Here is a 20,566-nt window from a genome sequence, read left to right on the forward strand (position 1 = left end):
CCCAAGACACCCCACTTCTTCCCTCCTGGAAGGCAGGTTGGAGAAAGCATGAGCCATGAACAGGAAGGCAGAAAGGGGGCTGAATCCTGGCTCGAGCGGTTACCAGCGGCAGGACGTAGGTAACTTGCTGTACTTCGCTAGGCTTCGGTTTCCTTCCTTAAAGACTGTGGGCCATAATTCTCACTTTGCAGCATTGCTGTGAGGCTTGAAGAGCAGCAGCAAAACCCTCTGCATGGTGCTTGGTGCACACAATGACCGTGGAGGCTTGTCTGCCTCCTTCCCTTCCCTCCCTGGGAGGAGAAAGACCAAGAGGGCGGCAGGCGGTGGAGGCCAGGGCAGCAGGTGCAGGAACCAAGCCCTCGGGCCTGAGTGGTGGCGCGGCAGGAATGTCATCAGCCCAGGTGCATGGCTGTGTGCGCTAGTAGCCTCCTAATTCCAACCTGGGCTCAGATCTGGAATCAAACCACCTAGAGATGAAAACTGAAGCCAACTTCGGATGCTCAGCTTTAGGTTTGGAGTCTATCCTGTCTGAGCACTGGCCTGCCAAGGGCCATGAGTGGCTTGCAAGGATCTCTGGTAGACTTCTTCATGTGGCCTCACATCACCAGGCCATCTGCCCCCAGAAGCCTCAGGCCATCAATCAGGGAACCCTAAGCCAAGGCAGCACAGAGGCAACAGGAACAATGGCCACTCCATGCAGTCACGAGGCGTCCCTAGAGAGCCCCAAGCTTCCAGCCAACATCAGTCTAGTACTTCCAGCAAGACGGGCAATGAGGTGAGGGGACTGGCAGACATGGAGCGTGGCACAAGGCGATTTGCAGGCCAGAGGACCGGGGTTTGGATCTGGTTCTTCCACTTACTGTGGGGCCGTGCTAAAGAATCCACGTGCTGATGCAGGAGATGCAAGAGACTCGGGTTCGATCCCAAGGTTGGGAAGATGCCCTGGAGAAGGAAATGGCACCCCACTCCAGTATTCTTGCCTGGAAAATCCCATGGACAGAGGAGCCTGGCAGGCTACACTCCACCGGGTTGCAAAAGAGCTGGACATGACTTGGTGACTTAACAACAGCAACAACAAAAAGCTTTTACTTATTAGCTGTGCAAACTGAGAGAATCACTGAACCTCAGAACCTGGGTTTCTTCATATTTATGACAGACACATTCTTTCCCTCTAGGGTTTTAGTGGAAATTAAATGACATAATGCAAGGGAACTTCTTCAGTCCAGGTTTTGACCTAATCAAGGCAGTTAATAAAGGACTGAGATCATTCCCCACCCCAGCGATCAGGTTCTTCTGTTCAATTGTTCCATTACACCAACTAGCTCAGTGATACCAACAAGCTCATCTGTTTTCAAAACTTTGTTCTCCTCTTGGAGAAGAAGTTCTTGGAAGCCATGCTGTTTAGTCCAGTGGTCTTGAAGCTTTACTCAGCCACTATTCTAGCCAGATTATGTGCTAATAAAGGGATCCCTGCCCTCATCTTACTGACAGACTCAAGATCACTTAGCTTACTTTAGGAGTAAACAAGACAATGAGGCAAATGCACTTACTCCCCTCCTTGAACCAAAGGTAGATCTTCATGTTTGCTTGTAGTGAACCTGCATTTGTTGGGACATGCCATAGGATTTGGTCCATTCAGGCCAGCTCTGGGAACATCTTAAATACCTGCTCCAGAGTTCTGGCCCCTGCCTTCCCTTCCAGTCCAAGTCTTTCCTGACTTTGCTTCGCTGTGCTTTGGTCCTGGACCAAATTCATCCCAGTTAAGCTGAAGGTCAGGGAGAGAAAGGACTAGTTAGACATTATGGTTCAAATGAATCAATTAATCCAGTGGTTCTCAAACTTAGCTGGCCATTAGAATCACCTGTGGAACACCTGTGTCGGCTCCCCTTGCAGCTCAGACTGTAAAGAATCTGCCTGCAATTCAGGAGACCCGAGTTCCTGGGTTAGGAAGATCCCCTGGAGAAGGGAATGGCTACTCACTCCAGTACTCTTGCCCAGAGAATTCCATGGGCAGAAGAGCCTGGCGGGCTATGGTCCAAGGGGTCGCAAAGAGTCGGACACGACTGAACAACTAACAATCAACAATCAGTCAAGTGTGGAGATTCTATTAATAAGATCCCTGATGCCCAAGTGCACTTGAGATCAGTTATACCAGGATTTCTGGGCATGGGGACCAGGCAGAGTATTAAACTTGACCCAAGTGGCTGAGCTGCTGTTTCTGAGTCAGTACTGTCTACCATGGTTGGTAAGTTTCCCATGCATCCCACTTTATAACAGTCCACATGGAGTCAGGCACATAGCCAGTGCTTCAGAGAATAACAGAATAACTCAGTGTGTTCCTGATTAACTCCTAGAATTGGAATATGGTGACTATTCCAGGATCACACATTTGTCCCGAAGTCATACATGACAAACATTTTATTCCATTAAAAAAAAACTCATCTGTTAACTGCTGAACTGCAGGGGACCACATTTGAGCCAACTTCAGAAAAAGGCATCAGGGAACAAATACAGATTTTCAGCATCACAACATGTCTGGATTCTCCTCCCCTCCACATATTAAACAGTACTCAGTGGATTGAGGCCAGTTCTGTTAAGAGCACCTAACCTCTGACTTCACCAAAACCCAGGATCACCCTAACATACATCACACGGGGGTCTTCCTGGCAGCCAGCTGCTGTGGGTGGAGCACAGGAGGCAACACCCGGATGGCACCAGCACCCCCACCCCCACTGGCGGTGGGCTCGTTCTTCCTGACAACAGGCTCTGGGGGGCCACACCCAGGGCGGCACTGCCATGTGGGGCGCACATGAGCAGACGCCCTGTTAGCTGTGGTGGGCTCTGAGATGGGTTCCGGCCAGGCTGGAAGCAGCTTGGTTCCACTTCACTTCCCAGCAAACGTGACACCCTGAGGGGGCAGTCAGGAGGGGCTGCTCCCCATTCAGTGCCAAGCAGTGCTTTGCCCAAGGGCCTGAAGATCGGCATCAGAGCAGGCCGGGCAGGTGGGTCCAGCTGAGCCTGGGTGGAAACAGTCAGCCAGACAGGGCTGAGGAGCCGGGGTGCAGGCCACCAGACTAGCCCTGCTTGCCTCTTGATTCCCAGCGATTTCTTCTTCATCTTCTTTTTGGCTGTGCCAGCCATGCAGGATCTTAGTTTCCCAACTAGGGATCGAACCAGCGTCCAGAGCAGTGAAAGTCCAAACCACCAGACGGCCAGGGAATTCCTCCAAGCGACTTCTGAAGACGCCAGTGTCCATGCCGCACGTTTATATCTGGATCCAGCCTGCAGGCAGGAGACTCTCTGCCGTGAGGCTGAGGCTCCATCATCGATCAACAGTGACTGCTCGAGCTGCTCCTGAGCCCCCCCGACATCCTCGGTGTAGCCTCACGCTCCTCAGACCCGCTGAAGGCAGTGCAGTTTCTGGGGTCCAGAGGCGCCCAGGCTGCTAGAGAGGCTTCATGTTCAGGCTCATCAGCTTCTCTTTTCACCTTCCTGCTCCCACCCGGCCAAATCTCTGGGGGCTTCACGTGGGGCTAGATACTTCCCTCACCTGCAATGGCGGAGGTATGTGCTCCCCACCCCACTTCACTCATATTTCCCCTCTGTCCCTACCCACCCTCACCCCAGCACCAGATCACACTGCAGAGGCGCCCTGCGGATGCCAGCCGTCAGAATGCCAAGGCAGACATTCAAGACACTGGGCTTTTCCCTGAGCCGGGGCCCCAGACTCCTTCCTTCGCCCCAGACCTGGAGGAGGGGCCGCAGCGGGCCTGCAGTCACTCCTGCACCAGGAAGTTGATGAGAGCGGTGCGCGGAGAGAGGAAGGCCTTCTTGATGCTTCGCCCCTGTAAGAGCCTGACACCCAACTCGCTCTGGAGAACCAGTTCGTGGACTTTGTCCTGGTCCTGGGCGACATTCTGGGGCACGGGGACTTTGCCGCAGGCTTTGTTGTTGATCTGAGAAGGCGAAGAGAGACAACCCATGAGGAAAGCCCGGGGGTGTAGGCAGCCTGACACTCACTGCCCCTAAAGGGTGTTGCTGTCTCTGTGTGGGGAGAGGGTGTGGGAAGAGAGAAAGAAAAGGTGGCACCCAGCTACCCAGAAGAGCGAAGTGTAGTGAGATGGGTGGGATTAATGCCTGAATACCATAGAGAGGGCAGGGGTGCCACCCCGTGTTTCCTGAATGCTGCCCCCATCACACTTTGGTGGGAATTATGTCCAAAACTCTCAGCATGAGATGGTTTAGGCTGCATTCAGGAGGAGAGGGATAACTGTGTTCCTGAAGATCACATCGAGTTCAGATCTGGCTACAGGGCGTTTCATGTGGACTAATTAATTTCTGCGGAACGTGGGCAACCTCCCTTCCTGATGACTGGCTCCAGAAAGGGGCGTTCACGTGTGACAACCTGGAAACAGGATTCACATCACCCTAAAATGGGCCGGTACAGTTCCAGATGTTCAAGCTGGATTTAGAAAAGGCAGAGGAACCAGAGATCCAATTGCCAACATCCGCTGGATCATCAAAAAAGCAAGAGAGTTCAAGAAAAACATCTACTTTTGCTTTATTGACTACGCCAAAACCTTTGACTGTGTGGATCACCACAAACTGTGGAAAATTCTGAAAGAGATGGGAATACTAGACCACCTGACCTGCCTCCTGAAAAATCTGTATGCAGGTCAATAAGCAACAGTTAGAACTGGACATGGAACAACAGACTGGTTCCAAATAGGAAAAGGAGTATGTCAAGGCTGTATATTGTCACCCTGCTTATTTAACTTAAATGCAGAGTACATCATGAGAAATGCTGGGCTGGATGAAGCACAAGCTGGAATCAAGATGGCCGGGAGAAATATCAATAACGGATGATACCACTCTATGGCAGAAAATGAAGAAGAACTAAAGAGCCTCTTGATGAAAGTGAAAGAGGAGAGTGAAAAAGTTGGCTTAAAACTCAACATTCAGAAAACTAAGATCATGGCATCTGGTCCCATCACTTCATGGCAAATAGATGGGGAAACAGTGGAAACAGTGACAGACTTTATATTTTTTGGCTCCAAAATCACTGCAGATGGTGACTGCAGCCACGAAATTAAAAGATGCTTGCTCCTTGGAAGAAAAGCTATGACAAACCTAGACAGCATATTGAAAAGCAGAGACATTACTTTACTTTACTAACAAAGGTCCATCTAGTCAAAGCTAAGGTTTTTCCAGTGGTCATATATGGATGTGAGAGTTGGACTTTAAAGAAAGCTGAGAGCCAAAGAATTGATGCTTTTGAACTGTGGTGTTGGAGAAGACTCTTGAGAGTCCCTTGGACTGCAAAGAGATCCAACCAGTCCATCCTAAAGGAAATCAGTCCTGAATATTCATTGGAAGGACTGATGCTGAAGCTATAATACTTTGGCCACCTGAGCAAAAAACTGACTCACTGGAAAAGACGCTGATGCTGGGCTAGATTGAAGGCAGTAGGAGAAGGGGACAACAGAGGATGAAATGGTTGGATGGCATCACTGATGCAATGGACATGAGTTTTGAGTAGGCTCTGGGAGTTGGTGATGGACAGGGAAGCCCGGTATGCTGTAGTCCATGGGGTCGCAAAGAGTTGGACATGACTGAGTGACTGAACTGAACAGTTCTAGACACCAGTGGCATTATTCACTGAATGTTGGTTCAATGATTTGATGTGAAGGTTAAATGTCACATCAAATATGAACTGATATTGTTGCTAAGGAAAGTGACATGTGATCCAGATGGCTTCTGAACAGCTTCCTCTGTCCCAGCGGCTCCTGTCAGAATGCTTACGTTTCTTTCGTGAATGCTCCAGTTTTTAACTTGGAAAATAAAGTCACTGTATTATGAAAAATTACCGGGAAGAACTTCTGAAGTTTCAACCAAAGCATATTATCCAGGATCCCTCAGTCACCCATTTATCTTTTCAGATTTCTATAGACTTAGTGGCATTTTTAGAGGCTGTATTGGCCTAGATCGCTGTGCTGTGCTGTGTGTGCTAAGACACTTCAGTTGTGTCCGATTCTGCAACCCCATGGACTAAGAGGATCTTCCTGACTTGGATGGAACCCGCGGCTCTTCCATCGCCTGCATTGGCAGGAGGGTTCTTTACCACTAGCGCCACCTAGAGGACAGGATGGGAGGCGGGTTCTTTACTACTCTCACCACCTAGACGACGGGATAGAAGACAAACACGACATCACCTCAAACAGTGGCTGCTTGCCTTTAGGAAGGTCTCCAGGTCCCTAGCTGGTGGCCTTGCTAGCTTCAGCCCTTTGGTCTTGCCACCTCCACTTCACCACTTGGCCTGGGTCCAGGCCTCTGTGTTGTTCTCTAGGACTTTTCCAACAGCTGCCTGGTGGGCCCCTGGCCGCGAGTGCTGTCCCCCTACCCCTAAGCGCCCCATCCACTGCTCACTGACAGGAGCCCCACAGTGGCTCATGACAATAAAGACACTTGTTGTCTTACCTCTCTCTCTGTCTCTGTGCCAGGCACCGCGCTCCACAAGCCACCTGAGAGACCCTATCTATCCCCGTCACAGGCCCGTGAGGTAGGTCACTGCCATTCCATCCCCGATTCTCAGAGGGCCAAGCTGAGGGACGGGAATGTGAAGCCACAGACCAGGTCCCCACTCCAGCCAGCGCTGGAGATGGGATGACCCCCGGAGCCCCTCTCTTCCCTACCAGCCCCCAGCTGCTCCAGATGCAGTCCAGCCCTCTCTCGAGAGTGGCCCTGCCTCTCTCCAGCCCCTCCTCGGCTCCCGGTGCAGGGAGGGCTTCCCCCACTGTGGCTCCTTCCCTCCACCAGGGAAAAGCTGCTCCTTTTTCAAAGCCAAGGTCACGTCCTCTTCCTCAGGACACATTCCCCAATGTCCCAGCTGCCAGAGGCAGCGACGCCTATGCCAGCAGCGGTTACCATCTACCAAGCAAGCTACCAAGCCCCCCAAGGGACCAAGCCCTGTGCTGCCACTGTTTCCTCCTCATGAGACGGGGCCTCGTCTGTGAAATGGGGAGAACAGCAGGCTGCTGGGCTGCTGTGCAGGATCAATGAGTTAGTATCTGGAAAGTTCTAAGGGCAGAGCCGGCTTCTTAGTCGATGCTCACTGCGTGTTAGTGGGTTTTGTCATTAGTGCCTCTAGAAGCAGGTTAAGCACTCCTGGCATGCTCCATTTAATTCTTGGCATAATCAGGTGAGGCAGACCCTGGATTTGCCTCCCATTTTCTAACTGAGGAAACTGCGGCTTAGAGAGATGAAGCATTTTGCAAAGTGAGGTGGTCCAAGTCCCAGGCTCTTATGTCTTAACTTGGAGGCTACACAAATTGTCAGTGTGCATGACATGTGTGCCTCCCCAGACCGTTGCTCCTGGTGCCAGGCTCCACGGACATGAGGCGGTGCCTCTGGGCTCAGAGCACAGGGGTGCGGCTGAACTGAGTTGTGCTGGGTCACACGGTTTGTGCTGCAGCTTCTATTTCTGGCCTTGGCACTCAGTGAGATCACGCGGAGACAGGCCAGCAGGCCTCGACACCCCGACCCCGAGGCTGTTGAGCTGGGTGTGCTTGCAGGGAGCCCTATGCATCTTAAATCTTGAATTTTTATTTCAATGAAAATCTAAGATTATTTTACCAATTATCAAAACTCAATTTCTTTTCCATGGTGGTTAATTTAAAATGGAAAGACATTTTCAGACTAGAACTTCAGCGTCTCAAGTTGGCATTTCTGGGACTTTCCTGCTGGTCCGGTGGTTCAGACTCTGCAGGGGGAGTTGGTTTGATCCCTGGTCAAGGGAACTAAGATCCCACAGGCTGCAGGGTGTGGCCAAAATAAAAAAGTTGGCCTTTATCAGCTGAGCTTAGAAGTATACAAGCGAATATACAAGTATACAAGAAGTATACGAGTCCTAAGAAGTATACGAGTCCTTAGAAGTATATAAGAGAATTATTTCTTAAAAATGTTAATCAGATTAAAGAAATCGCCTCTCTGAGGCACAGGCTAGTTTTGAGGACTCTGGGAAGAAGCCTCGCCGGGCAGCCTCAGCTCCTCGCCCTCTGTGGGCAGGTGAGCAGGAGGGACATTGAGGGACTGGGTGCCAGGGGAGAGGGTGAGGACAAAGAGTGGCTGACAAGGAGCCAGTCTCCCGGGGCCTTCTGTCCTTCCTAACGTGGACCTGCCCGCAGGGCCCAGGGTTGGCAGACGCAGCAGCCGGGGACCGGCAGGCCTGGCCACCCCTCAGCCTCTGGGTGACTTGTTTGCGGCACGTTCCACAGTTTGCAATCGTTTTGTCTCTATTTATCTTTTCCACCAGGCTTTAAGCTCCACGAGGGCAGGGACCTGGGTTATGGTATTTGGGTTTGGGCCCTAAGAGCCTGTGTTAAGGTAGAGGAGGCAACTGGATAATGACTGAGGAGTAAAGAAACGTGGGCCAAGCGATGAGCTCTCTGAGCCTGTGTCCTCAGCTTAAAAAAAAAAATGAGGACAGTGATGCCTACCTTTCAGGGTGATGAGAGTCGGGATGTAAATCGGCTGGCCCACGTGTGGTTCAGACTAAAAGGTCTACCCCTTGTTTTCTTTCCCTCTTCAGCCACATCAGCATATTGAAGAGATATTCATCACAATGGGTCTCAGATTAAGCAAACTAAAAGCATAAGGATAAACTAGAGCAGAATTACTTGCTCTATACTATAATCGACTACTTCTACGTACTTAAAATGACCAACTTTACCAAAAAAGGGATTTCATGTAGCCTTCCTGAAATACATTTTGCAGAGTGAGGGATTCCATGCCCACCACCTCACTATCACCCTACCCTTTCCAAAAGCCAAGAGCAGCTGAATGAAACCTAGAGAGCCTGAAACACAATGGGAATGAAGAAAGTTAGAACACCTAAGGCAGGACAGGTTGATTCTTTCCATGCTCTCAAAAGCTCGAGGGCCACCAGTTTTCTGCTCATAAGATTTTGGGATGTGGTGACCTCAAAACTGAAGGTGCTGGCAAAGCAAGACAGGCTGGAAGGTCGGGCAGAGAGTCGGGTGGGCTAGCAAGGCCTGGCGAGAAACCTCCAGACCCGGCCGTGTGTGTGTGTAAGAGTATGTGTGTGTGTGTGTCAGATTCCCCTGGGTGTAGGGGGCCTCGGGAGGCACTCACCAGAACTGCCATCTGCACGACCTCGGGCTGCTGGAGGAACTGTGGGTCCACGGTGGGCCAGGCCTGAAGCAGCACGGTGGCGTCCCAGGCGTAGTGGGCACACAGCTTCTGTGGCACCAGCGCCAGGCCTGCAACAGGGAGACACGGAGGGTCACTGAGCACACACGCGCTCACAAGAGCAGGCTGTACAGCGTCTGTCCCGACACGGCCTGCCCTGGAGCCAGCTGAGGCCCCAGGGGCCCCACCACGGCTTTCCACAGCCCACCAGGGGCCCCCAGTTCCTTCGGCCTTGCTCATCATCCCAGCTTATTTAGTAAATATATTTTGGCCATAGGAGGCTAGTTTGGGGGAGAATGGATACAGTGTATATGTACGATTGAGTCCCTTTGCTGTTCAACTGAAACCACCACAATATTGTTAATCAGTCAAACCCCCAAAACAAAAACTTTAAAGTTCGGGGGAAAAAATTGTTTTTTGACTGCACCAAGCGGCATGTGGGATCCCAGCTCCCTGGCCAGGGATCGAACCTGCGTCCCCTGCACTGGAAGCGTGGAGTCTTAACCACTGGACCGCCAGAGAACTACCATCCCAGTTTACAGGTAGCTTTCTTTTTCTTTTTTTTTCAATGATATCCAGAGCCATAGAGACGGGTGAACACACTGTTCTTAAGTGTGCATTTGGGGAAGTAAGGCTGCTGACTTCCCTCGGTCTCTGCAGTCCCGCTGGTGAAGGAATCCTTTGTGCCGATCCCAAAGTAACGAGCTGTGTTCGCTTCCTCTCTGGCCCAAGAATACTTGTGGTCTGAGAGGGCCTCCCACCCAATCCTTTGACTCCTAATCCACTGGGCCAACATGCTGAGAACAGCAGAGTGCTCCTTCTGGACCTACTCAGAGGGAGCTCAGCTTCTCAGCTAAAACTTCCTCTCGTGAGAGGCTCCCGCCACTTCCAAATTGGAAAGAGCTGTCCTTGGCTCAGGGTGGGTCCAACCCGAGGAAGCTGGGAGGAATGAAAGCCTCTCCAGTCTTGAGTTCCCCAGTGCTTCGCGCTGCAGCCCCCACGGCCGAGGAGGCTCAGCACCCCAGAGATGCTCACGGCCAGTGGTCTGCGGTTTAGGGCTTCAACCAGGGCCTCTCTAGCAGGGAGGGTTCAGCCTCTGAGCCTCTGCTGATATCAGGAGGACAAAAGATGCCCCCAAATGTGAAGGAAGTACACGGGGCAGAAAAACCGATGCCTGGGCAATTGTGGCCTGGCACCTCACAGCCGCCTCCTGGTCCTCCCAGAGGCAGGCCTTGAGCGAGTGGGCACGTACATGTGACCAGTGTGCCCATGTGGGGGCGCTGCCATGGCAATGGCACAACCCTCACACTGTGAGTGGTTTCTCCAGGGCTGGTAGACGTGGCGTGGCCCTTGCATTCCACGGCCCCCACCCCCACCTCTTATTATCAGCCTTGAGACCAGCAGATATATTTGAAGTTTGAGTCTGGGACAGAGGAAAGGAATCCCACCAATGCCAGTCCCGAACACTGGGCTGTGAGTTGATAATGTTTTATTTTCTTTGATGACAAAAGTGATGCATACTCCTTGCAGAAAATTTGTAAAAAGTCAACAAACAAACAAACAAACAAATGCTCACATGGATAGCATCTATAAAACTTTTTATTTTGAAAGAAAGATAGTAATGTAATGTATTGAATGAATATTTGTATGATATTGTATCCACAGAATCAAGCCAAACCACCACTTGGATCATGCTATAGACACAGTTTTGGATTCTCTTTTCTCCTACGTTTTAAACTAGTCATCAGCTTCATGGAAAATGATGACACACAATAGTATATATACTGTGGTCATAGTTTTGGCAAATGTTTACATAAACAGATAGAAAAGTTGAGGAAGAAAAACAGCAGAATGCGGGGGGCGTTCTGCACCTGGACTTCTCTCTCTTCAGATGGCCCCTCCGCCCCATTCTCGGCTCCTGCTCCTGCTGAAACCCCAGCAGCGGGCCTCAGACACCCTCACTCTGCCCTCCAGCAGCCCTTCCCTGTTTCCAGTCCCTCACCTGTCTTTGCTCCATTCTGGGTAACTGCGCGAGATCCGTTCCTCAGTTCTCTAATTTTCTTATCAACTGTATCAGATGTGCTATTGAACTCATTCACAGCGTTTTATTTCCAAAGTTATGATTTTCAGTTCTTTTAAGCGCTGTGTTGTTTTCCTAATTTGCTGGACTTTTATAGCTTTTGTTAATCTTATCTTCAACTCATTCTTCTTTTTAACATATTAAACTTACTGTGCACTCTCTGACAGATAACACCAATGTCTGAAGTTTCTGTGGGTCTGATCCCTCTCTCCTTTTTTCTGTTGCCTCACTCATGCTGCCTTGTCTCCTGGTGAATTTTATGATTCTTGGCTGTGAGTTTGTATTGCTTGGAATTTACCACTGGAGTGTCTCTGACATGTCTAGGTTCTGGCTGAAAAAATGAGTATTTGTTTCTGCCATATGACTGCAGATCTATGATCTAGGACCACTTTAAAATAAATTATTAGGAAAAAAAAAAAGAAAAACAGCAGAATAGCAGCAAGGATTATCCGTGGGAGATATAAGTATAGGCAATCTTTCTGTTAAAAAAAAATTATAGATTTTTCTACATGGAATACTCATGACTTTTGTAATTTGAAAAGATATTTATAAACAGTGTTCCCATACTGTGACATCAGTTCAAGAATTTTCTCCTGGTTTCTTTTTAAGGTTTCATTTTGTTTTCCATTTATTCATAATTTATCTATCTGTAATTTATTTTGTGTATAACACGGAAAAAACACATTCTTAAAAAAAATACACAGCAGTTTTCCAAACTGACTCCACTGAATAAAGCGTCTCTTCCCTATTGGTTTGTGATTTTTGTTTTACAAAATACTATTCTAGAGATGGGCTTCCCTGCTGGCTCAGATGATAAACAATCTGCGTGCAATGCAGGAGACCTGAGTTCGATCCCAGGGTTGGGAAGATCACCTGGAGAAGGGCAGGGAAACCCACTCCAGTATTCTTGCTGAAAGAATCCTCACGGACAGCGGAGCCTGGCAGGCTACAGTCCACGGGATCGCAAAGAGTCAGACACGACTGAGCGACTAATCACAGCACATTCTAGGGATGGTTGCAGAACTGTCTACTGTGAAGATACTTAAAATGCCTGCGTGTGACGAGGTGTCGAACGGGCCAGAATATGAATCAGCACACTGCCTCCTTCACTGAGAAAGTCCCGCTACCAAAAATAGGGGCGGTTTTACTGGAATGTGTGCTGAGTGACACGTGCGACGGGTCTGCTAAGTTCCTTACCTTGTCCTAAGCTCTGAGGGACGTTCCCAGACCAGCCTCAGGTCTGTGGACCCTGAACAGCACTGGTGTCTGTCCTGCTGGCCCACGCGGCTCAGTCCCCGTGTGGATGTTGCGCATTTGCCGAGCGGCCTGTGCCCTACTCTCTGGCACTCCTGCAACCCTGTGCTGCCAGATGACAGCCTGGGGGAAGGGAAGGCCCCTGGGGGCCTGAGAACCAAGTGGCGGCGGAGATGTACTCCTGTGCCCCGTCTGGGCCCCGTGCCCTGGGCTTCCCCTGCTTCTAACGAACCTGCTCTGTTTCCAACAGATGTGCCTCTTGGCCGAAGCAGAGAGGAGCTTCCTGCTGGTTCCTCAGAAGGGTTCCTATTGAGACTCATATCTAAATACAGGACAGAGGTCACAGAGGAGATAATCAGGCCTTTATTTTAGCTGGCTGGGCCAGCATGGCTTGTCCTGTGACCCAGCTGCCACGGGCGGCGTTCCAGAGCCTCCCTACGGCAGTTGCACAGGATGCCTGGGAGACGAAAGGACCCTGGACACAAATGCTCTGCGCAGAAGCTGTTACAAATTCCACTTAAAAAAAAAATGAGGAAGCCCAGCCTTCCTGGAGCAATCAGGATGCTTATTTATAGTGGTTGGCGGCCCCCGCCAGGGATTCCATATAGATGGGAGAGGGGCTCCCACCCCCTCATTCCTGCCCCCCCGTCCTGCTCAGCAGGGAGGAACAGAAACTCACGACCCCAGGCTCTATGCCATGTTTTTGCCTTCCTGCTCTCTTTAGGAAACTAAAAATACCGACGATTTGCATGGCAAATACAATGCTTTCTTTACGTGACACAGGTCAGGCCGGGAGCTGGTGTTTGGGAAGCACACAGAGAAAGTCTGAACACGGGCTGGGAAGCGGCAAGGCTCTGATACACAGACCACCGTCCGAGGCCCGCTGTCGCTCTCAGCCCACCCTCTTCCTGCCCCTCCCTGGAGAGCTGCTGTTGCTGACCTTCCAGTGCAAGAACCAAAATGACCCTCTTCTCCCGCTCCGAGAGCTGGTGGGGTCGCCTCGCCACCATGGCACCTGGAGCGAGAGCAGGTGGTCGTGGTGTCTGCGGATGGCAGGCCTCCCCTGATGACCAGTTTCACGCCTATCTCCACTCCACCCCAATCCTCATCACACACAGGGGAGGCCTGGAGCCTGGGTCCCCACCACGGCCCATCCAGCCCAGGTACTGCCCAGGAAATGGACAGGGAGAGACGCTGCTTCACACTAGCCTTTACCCACAGGAAGTGTTCTGGCGACACTGGCTCAGCAGTAAAGAGTCCGCCTGCTGATGCAGGAGCCACAGGTTCGATTCCTGGGTTGGGAAGAGCTCCAGGAGAAGGAGGAAATGACAACCAACTCCAATTTTCTTGCCTGGGAAATCCCATGGCCCGAGGAGCCTGGTGGGTTATAGTCCATGGAGTCAGAAAAGAGTTGGATATGACTCAGTGGCTAAACAATGACAAAATAACGTGGAAACAGCATGCATCAGTGCAGTTCAGTCGCTCAGTTGTGTCCGACTCTTTGCGACCCCATGAATCACAGCACGCCAGGCCTCCCTGTCCATCACCAACTCCCGGAGTTCACTCAAACTCACGTCCATCGAGTCGGTGATGCCATCCAGCCATCTCATCCTCTGTCGTCCCCTTCTCCTCCTGCCCCCAGTCCCTCCCAGCATCAGAGTCTTTTCCAATGAGTCAACTCTTCACATGAGGTGGCCAAAGTACTGGAGTTTCAGCTTCAGCATCAGTCCTTCCAATGAACACCCAGGACTGATCTCCTTCAGAATGGACTGGTTGGATCTCCTCGCAGTCCAAGGGACTCTCAAGAGTCTTCTCCAACACCACAGTTCAAAAGCATCAATTCTTCGGCGCTCAGCTTTCTTCACAGTCCAACTCTCACATCCATATATGACCACTGGAAAACCATAGCCTTGACTAGACGGACCTTTGTTGGCAAAGTAATGTCTCTGCTTTTCAATATGCTGTCTAGGTTGGTCATAACTTTTCTTCCAAGGAGTAACCATCTTTTAATTTCATGGCTGCAGTCACCATCTGCAGTGATTTTGGAGCCCCAAAAAATAAAGTCAGCCACTGCTTCCACTGTTTCCCCATCTATTTCCCATGAAGTAATAGGACCAGACGCCATGATATTCGTTTTCTGAATGTTGAGTTTTAAGCCAACTTTTTCAGTCTCCTCTTTCACTTTCATCAAGAGGCTTTTTCATGTATAAAACCGTTGGAACATCAGCAGATATCTTACTGTCCCTTATAAGTATCACACACACACTTCTAGATGATTTGTGGATTTGCAGGTTTGTTCTTTGGCCTTTCTGAGTGGCTTGCAGAATCTTAATTCCTCAGCCAGGGACTGAACCTGTGCCCTTTGCAGTGAAAGCTTAGAGTCCTAACCACTGGACCGCCAGGAAAGTCCCAAGATTTGCAGTTTTGTTGAAATTAATGAATACAGCCTATATGCACAGCAAAACAATACAGCTACAGTATTTTACCACCATTTTTACAAAGAAAAAAATCTGTGGTGGTAGACTATACTTCAAGATCATGAGTTACTTGAGAAACTTAAGGGAGGCAATGGGTCACCGTGCTGTGACCCTCATAATTAAGATGTTGATGGAAGACTCAGAGGCAGCAAGAGGTAGAAGCAAGATGCAGAAACCAAGGTAGAAAAGTCACTGCTGAACTGTAAAAATGGCCAGAGAAACAGAAATGGGAGGTCTTATCACCACATTTAAAATAGCTTATATTTGGCTAATTTTAAAGTAGCACACACACACACACACACACACACACAAAATACAAAGAGGAGAAATCACTCAAATGCCCATCAATAGATGACTGTTTAAAACCTGACAGAATATTCACTGGGTAAGACACCATGAAGCTGTTAAAAAGAACAGGGTCAGCCTGTAAGTATTGATATAGAGCTACGCTACACAACACTCAATATGGTAAGGGAGAAAAATTTCACATACGCGTATGGAATTCTGACAATTCGACTGCCAAACTCAGCAGTGGAGGCGCTTGGGGAGAACAAATGAGCACAGGGGTGAGGACGCAAGAGAACCCAGGACGCACGCTTTTAAGAGTTGAGGGTTTTACAGTATGTGTATAGACGTACTTTTCAAGGAAAACTCTAGGATTTGCTTTGCTTTAGGGAGCCCAGAACGGAGACCTTGTGGTCTTTGTCTGGAAACAGTGTCAGTGACTCCAAACATGCAAAATTTCCCTAACACCTTCGTGGACAGGACAATATTTTATGATGGAAAACAAAAGATAACTAAATTCACATGTGGTCTCCTGACCTTCTCAGATCCAGAGCGTCAGGAAGGAAAAAAAGATTTCCTCATCCTGTTAACGTACGCACACTGCCAAGACACTGGTTCCATTTCCCACTGAAGGTCTCCACCGACTCTTTAGATGATGGGTAGAGGGCATTATTAGGCTATCAAGTACTCTGGGTTTCTCTAAAGGTTTTCTTTTATCCAGAGCCATGATGGCCATTTTGCCCATGGACCCTGAACGGCCCTCAAAAGACAGATCTCAAATCTGCTGTCCTTTGGGGAGGATCTCTTCCATGAAAACCTGCTTTCCTGGGGAACTCTGGGAAATGGTAATTTCTGAACAACCCACCCTCACTGGCCATATTCCCACTGTAGTAACTGTGCGGTTACCTCAGATGCAGCAGGGAAGTCAGCTGTATGAAAGCTATTTATGTGGCTGTGCTGGGTCTCAGTTGCAGCATGCGGGATTTTCTGTTGCTGCTGTTGCAGCACGTGGGTTCTTTAGCTGAGGCATGTGGACTCAGTTACATCATGCAGGATCCAGTTCCCTGACCAGGGATTGAACCCGGACTCCTTGCATTGGGAGCGTGGAGTCTTACCCACTAGACCACAGGGAAGTCCTGAAAGCTATGTTTATTTAGAATAGAGTCCCAGAGCCTTGAGAGAAGAGAGACTGACAGTGTGGGACGACGGCAATCATGTCCCCTCACAACACGGTGCTTCTACTTGCAGAGGACGCACTCCTGTAACACTGGCCCTTGCCGGACGCTGGGAGAGGCCGGAAGCGGTCAGGTCCCCACTGTCTGCAGAAGGCACTGGACAAAGACCTGCGAGCTAACGGCCAGGGTGCCGGGCCTGGGGTGCGGGACTCCTCACCTGACTGCGTCATGGCCCCGCTTCCCATTCGGAGGAGCCACACACTCACACACTCACGTGCAGAGCCGCTGCTTCTTTAAATGCTTGAGGGATGGCATTTCAAGGGAATGAGCACAGACTGCAATGCCCGCAGCTCAGAATGCCCTCCCCAGCTTTCCCACTAATGTCCAGAACAGAGTCCAGCACAAAATATACGCTCAATCAGTGTTCATGGAATGACTGAACGAGCCTGGTTAGGAAAACTCAGATTAATCTAGACCCACTCCTCCTTATAACACAGCTCACAAAACCCACTGGTATCCTATGTGGGGAAAAACACAGAGCCAAATTTGAAACGGGCTAGTTTCTATCACACAGCTTTAGTGTGTGTCCTTCAGGAGAGCCTGCCACACAACCGAAAAACACACTAGCAGGGTACTACCGCAGTGTACACCTCTGGAAAGACCTGCCGGGAGGGGACAGGACCCTGGAGACAGCAGGCCCTCCTGCCACCCTCCCAATCCTGGCCCTAAAACAGAGACTGGAGGGGCACACAAGGAGGGCGTTTCTGAAAACCCTATTTACATCAGTCCCTCCTGGGAGAAATGAATGAAGGAGGCAGACAGATAATACGGGACTGAAATGATGCTAAGAGGGAGCACTGTATGTATTCCAGGGTGAGAGTGAACACGTTTATTACAAATTAGATAAGCTTTGTTTTATAAGAAGAGAAGAGTAGGAAAGAAGTAACAGCGTGCCACTTAAAAGACTTCATGTGATCACCAACTCGAAACGAAAGAGGCGTCTCTCCTGCCTACGGAGATAATGAAAGGGTGTACAAGCTAATGTAATATGGCAGCAGACTGGCAGGGCCTAATACCACCCTCCCTTAGGGGCATTCTGTCTATTCAGCAAAGAACGGGCGGATGTTCTTGTCCTGTGTGGTGTGTTCCAAAGCACAGAAGCAACTCAATTCACTTGGTGAAGGCAGTGAAACCCTCATTTCCGAACCTGACGAGGCACACTGAGCAAAAGCTGGTTTCTCCTAGGAGGATAATTGCAAAATTCTAAATGAAACACTAGCAGATAGAATTTACAGAACGTTAAAGGTTTACTACCCCATGGACAAGGTAAATTAATCCCTCAATAGCCTATTAGGCAATCCATTAATTGGACATAAGCCATATCATCAGGGCAAAGGGGAAAATTAAAAGCAAAGGCTATAAAACCTCAACAACTGAAGAATGGACGTTAAGTAAAATCTACCTCCCTTTCCTAAGGTGAGTTCTGGTAAACAAGGCTAGAGGGCCGCTTCCTTAGCATGACAGGGAATATCTACCCTAACCAGCAGTCAGCAGCAAGCCTCACAGGGAAACATGTTCCACTGAAATCTGGAAATGAGAGAAGACTGGCTGCCACCAGTATTCTTTAACATCACACGTGGTTTCCTAAGCAGTATATTAAAGAAAGTAAACAGACACAAGAGCATAACTGTTGGAAAGGAGAAAACTTAGGCTTATTGGTTGGTTGGTCACAGACTCCTAGAAAATCCAAGAGGATTCTACCCCTAAATGAAGGAAGAGTGATTGATACGGAATCTGGTTCAGTTCAGTTCAGTCGCTTAGTCGTATCCGACTCTTTGCAACCCCATGAATCACAGCACGCCAGGCCTCCCTGTCCATCACCATCTCCTGGAGTTCACTCAGACTCATGTCCATTGAGTCAGTGATGCCATCCAGCCATCTCATCCTCGGTCGTCCCGTTCTCCTCCTGCCCCCAATCCCTCTCAGTATCTGAGTCTTTTCCAATGAGTCAGCTCTTTGCATGAGGTGGCCAAAGTACTGGAGCTTCAGCTTTAGCATCATTCCTTCCAAGGAAATCCCAGGGTTGATCTCCTTCAGAATGGACTGGTTGGATCTCCTTGCAGTCCAAGGGACTCTCAAGAGTCTTCTCCAACACCACAGTTCAAAAGCATCAATTCTTCGGCGCTCAGCCTTCTTCACAGTCCAACTCTCACATCCATACATGACCACAGGAAAACCATAGCCTTGACTAGATGGACCTTAGTCAGCAAAGTAATGTCTCTGCTTTTGAATCTGGTTACAAGTAAGTAAATAATTGTTAAAATCATATGCCAGCTATTACAGTCAAAAATTATAAGAGAGAGAAAAGATTCCAGCTAGAATAAAAAAAATAAAATGAGCTATGGCAAGATGTTGGGAAAGACTGAAGGCAGGAGGAGAAGGGGATGACAGAGGATAAGATGGTTGGATGACATCACTGACTCAATGGACACGAGTTTGAGCAAGCTCCAGGAGTTGGTGATGGACAGGGAGGCCTGGCATGCTGCCATTCATGGGGTTGCAAATAGTTGGACCTGACTGAGCGACCGAACTGAACTGATGACGAGATGAAATATTTGAAAATAATCTCAAGAAATGTGCGGGATCCATATGAAGAAAATTACCAAACTTGACTGGGGGGTGAGGGAAATCTTGAGTAAGTGGAGAGACAGACCGTGTTCTGGGATGGAAGCTTAGATGTGGTAAAGATGTGAAGCTTTCCCAAGTTACTTCCAGGCTTAAGAAAATCTCAGTCAAATATCTCAAGGAGATTTTGGGAGAACTTAACAAAATTGTACTTGAGTTCTACTGAGAAGAATAAACAGGTGAGAAGAGCTAAAATAACGATGAAAAAGAAATGAATACTACTTCTCAGAAACTCCCAGATAAAAGCATAGTGTAAGCACAGCATCCCTAGGCTGCTGCCTCCTGCAAGCACCTTTAAAACATCCTCAGAAGTCAGAGGGAACCTCTGAACACAGTGTCTGGAGAACCGGGCCCAGCACAGCCATCACGTCCTCCTGCACTGCCCCTTCTCACTTTGCTCGCATTTCCACAGAGAGGTCCCCAGGGCCGATGCCACACACTGGGCCCCACGGCTGAGGACACGAGTCCCAAATCAGGCTCAACACATGGCTGAAGCACACGCTGGTCGGTAGTAACAGGTCAAGTGAGGCCTCCGCCACCTACCTGCCCAGAGCTCCGAAGTTACGTGAGGGGCCATGGGGGCGGCCATCACCATCAGGGCACACAGAGCGTCCTCGAACTCGGGGCTGTGGAGAGCAACTCTCTGCGAAGCTTGCTGGGGGAGAGAAGAGAACAGCGGTGTAACACACCGAGGCACGCAAGATGAGCCTGGGTAAGACAGGCCATGGAGGTCCCTGAAGTCCAGAGACAAGCAGGCGGGAAGAGACTCTCTTCACATCACTTTTGTTCTAGGCAAAGAACTTTCCCCGGTGAATCACAGAATTAAAAACAGCTGGAGCAGCAACAGCAGTTGTATTATTGTTCCATTTTATTTTTTTCTGGCTGTGCCGCACAACTTGCAGGATCTTAGTTTCCTTGTGAGGGACTGAACCTGACATGAGGCCCTCTGCAGTGGAAGCACGGGGCCCTAACCACTGGACCGCCAGGAAAGCCCCGAGCAAATATATCACTGTTGACTCAGCATTTAACCGCGTCCTTGAGCTGATGCTACCTGGTTTGGGTCTTCCCACCCTTTGAGCGCAGTATTGTTAGCCCATTTGACAGATGAAGCAGCTAAGGGCTACGACAGAGGCAGAGCCCTGGACACACAGCCAAGCGAGAGATGGAGCCTAGATTAGAATGCAGTCCTGATTCCTAACCACTGTGCTAGGTCCTGTATGTGCAGGACCAGCGGGAAGTGCAGGACCAGCGGGAAGTGCAGAGACTCGCTCAAAGGTTCTGCACTGTGAAACTCCCAGGACTGGGGTCCTCCTGCCCCTCTCAAGGATCTCAGGGGTCCTCCTATTCTTTGCCAGTTCTTGCAAACACTTAGCGTCTTCCTGAGGTGAGGCTGATCAGTTAAC

General features: G+C 49.7%; 1 protein-coding gene across 4 annotated transcripts in view; it reads right to left on the reverse strand.

The window, feature by feature from the left end:
- Positions 1-2,400: 2,400 nt before the first annotated feature.
- LARS2 (leucyl-tRNA synthetase 2, mitochondrial) overlaps positions 2,401-20,566 on the reverse strand; it is a 209,570-nt gene continuing 191,404 nt past the window's right edge. For all 4 annotated transcript variants that reach the window (XM_060402607.1, XM_060402606.1, XM_004018520.5 and 1 more), the window contains 3 exons: positions 19,707-19,818; positions 9,151-9,278; positions 2,401-3,956 (listed from right to left, as the gene is read on the reverse strand). In XM_060402607.1, coding sequence (XP_060258590.1) covers positions 3,777-3,956; positions 9,151-9,278; positions 19,707-19,818 — 420 coding nt within the window. In that variant the 3' untranslated portion in view covers positions 2,401-3,776. The remainder of the gene's footprint in view (positions 3,957-9,150; positions 9,279-19,706; positions 19,819-20,566) is intronic.

Source organism: Ovis aries, chromosome 19 (genome assembly GCF_016772045.2).
Source record: "Ovis aries strain OAR_USU_Benz2616 breed Rambouillet chromosome 19, ARS-UI_Ramb_v3.0, whole genome shotgun sequence".
In the NCBI taxonomy this organism is placed as follows: Eukaryota; Metazoa; Chordata; class Mammalia; order Artiodactyla; family Bovidae; genus Ovis; species Ovis aries.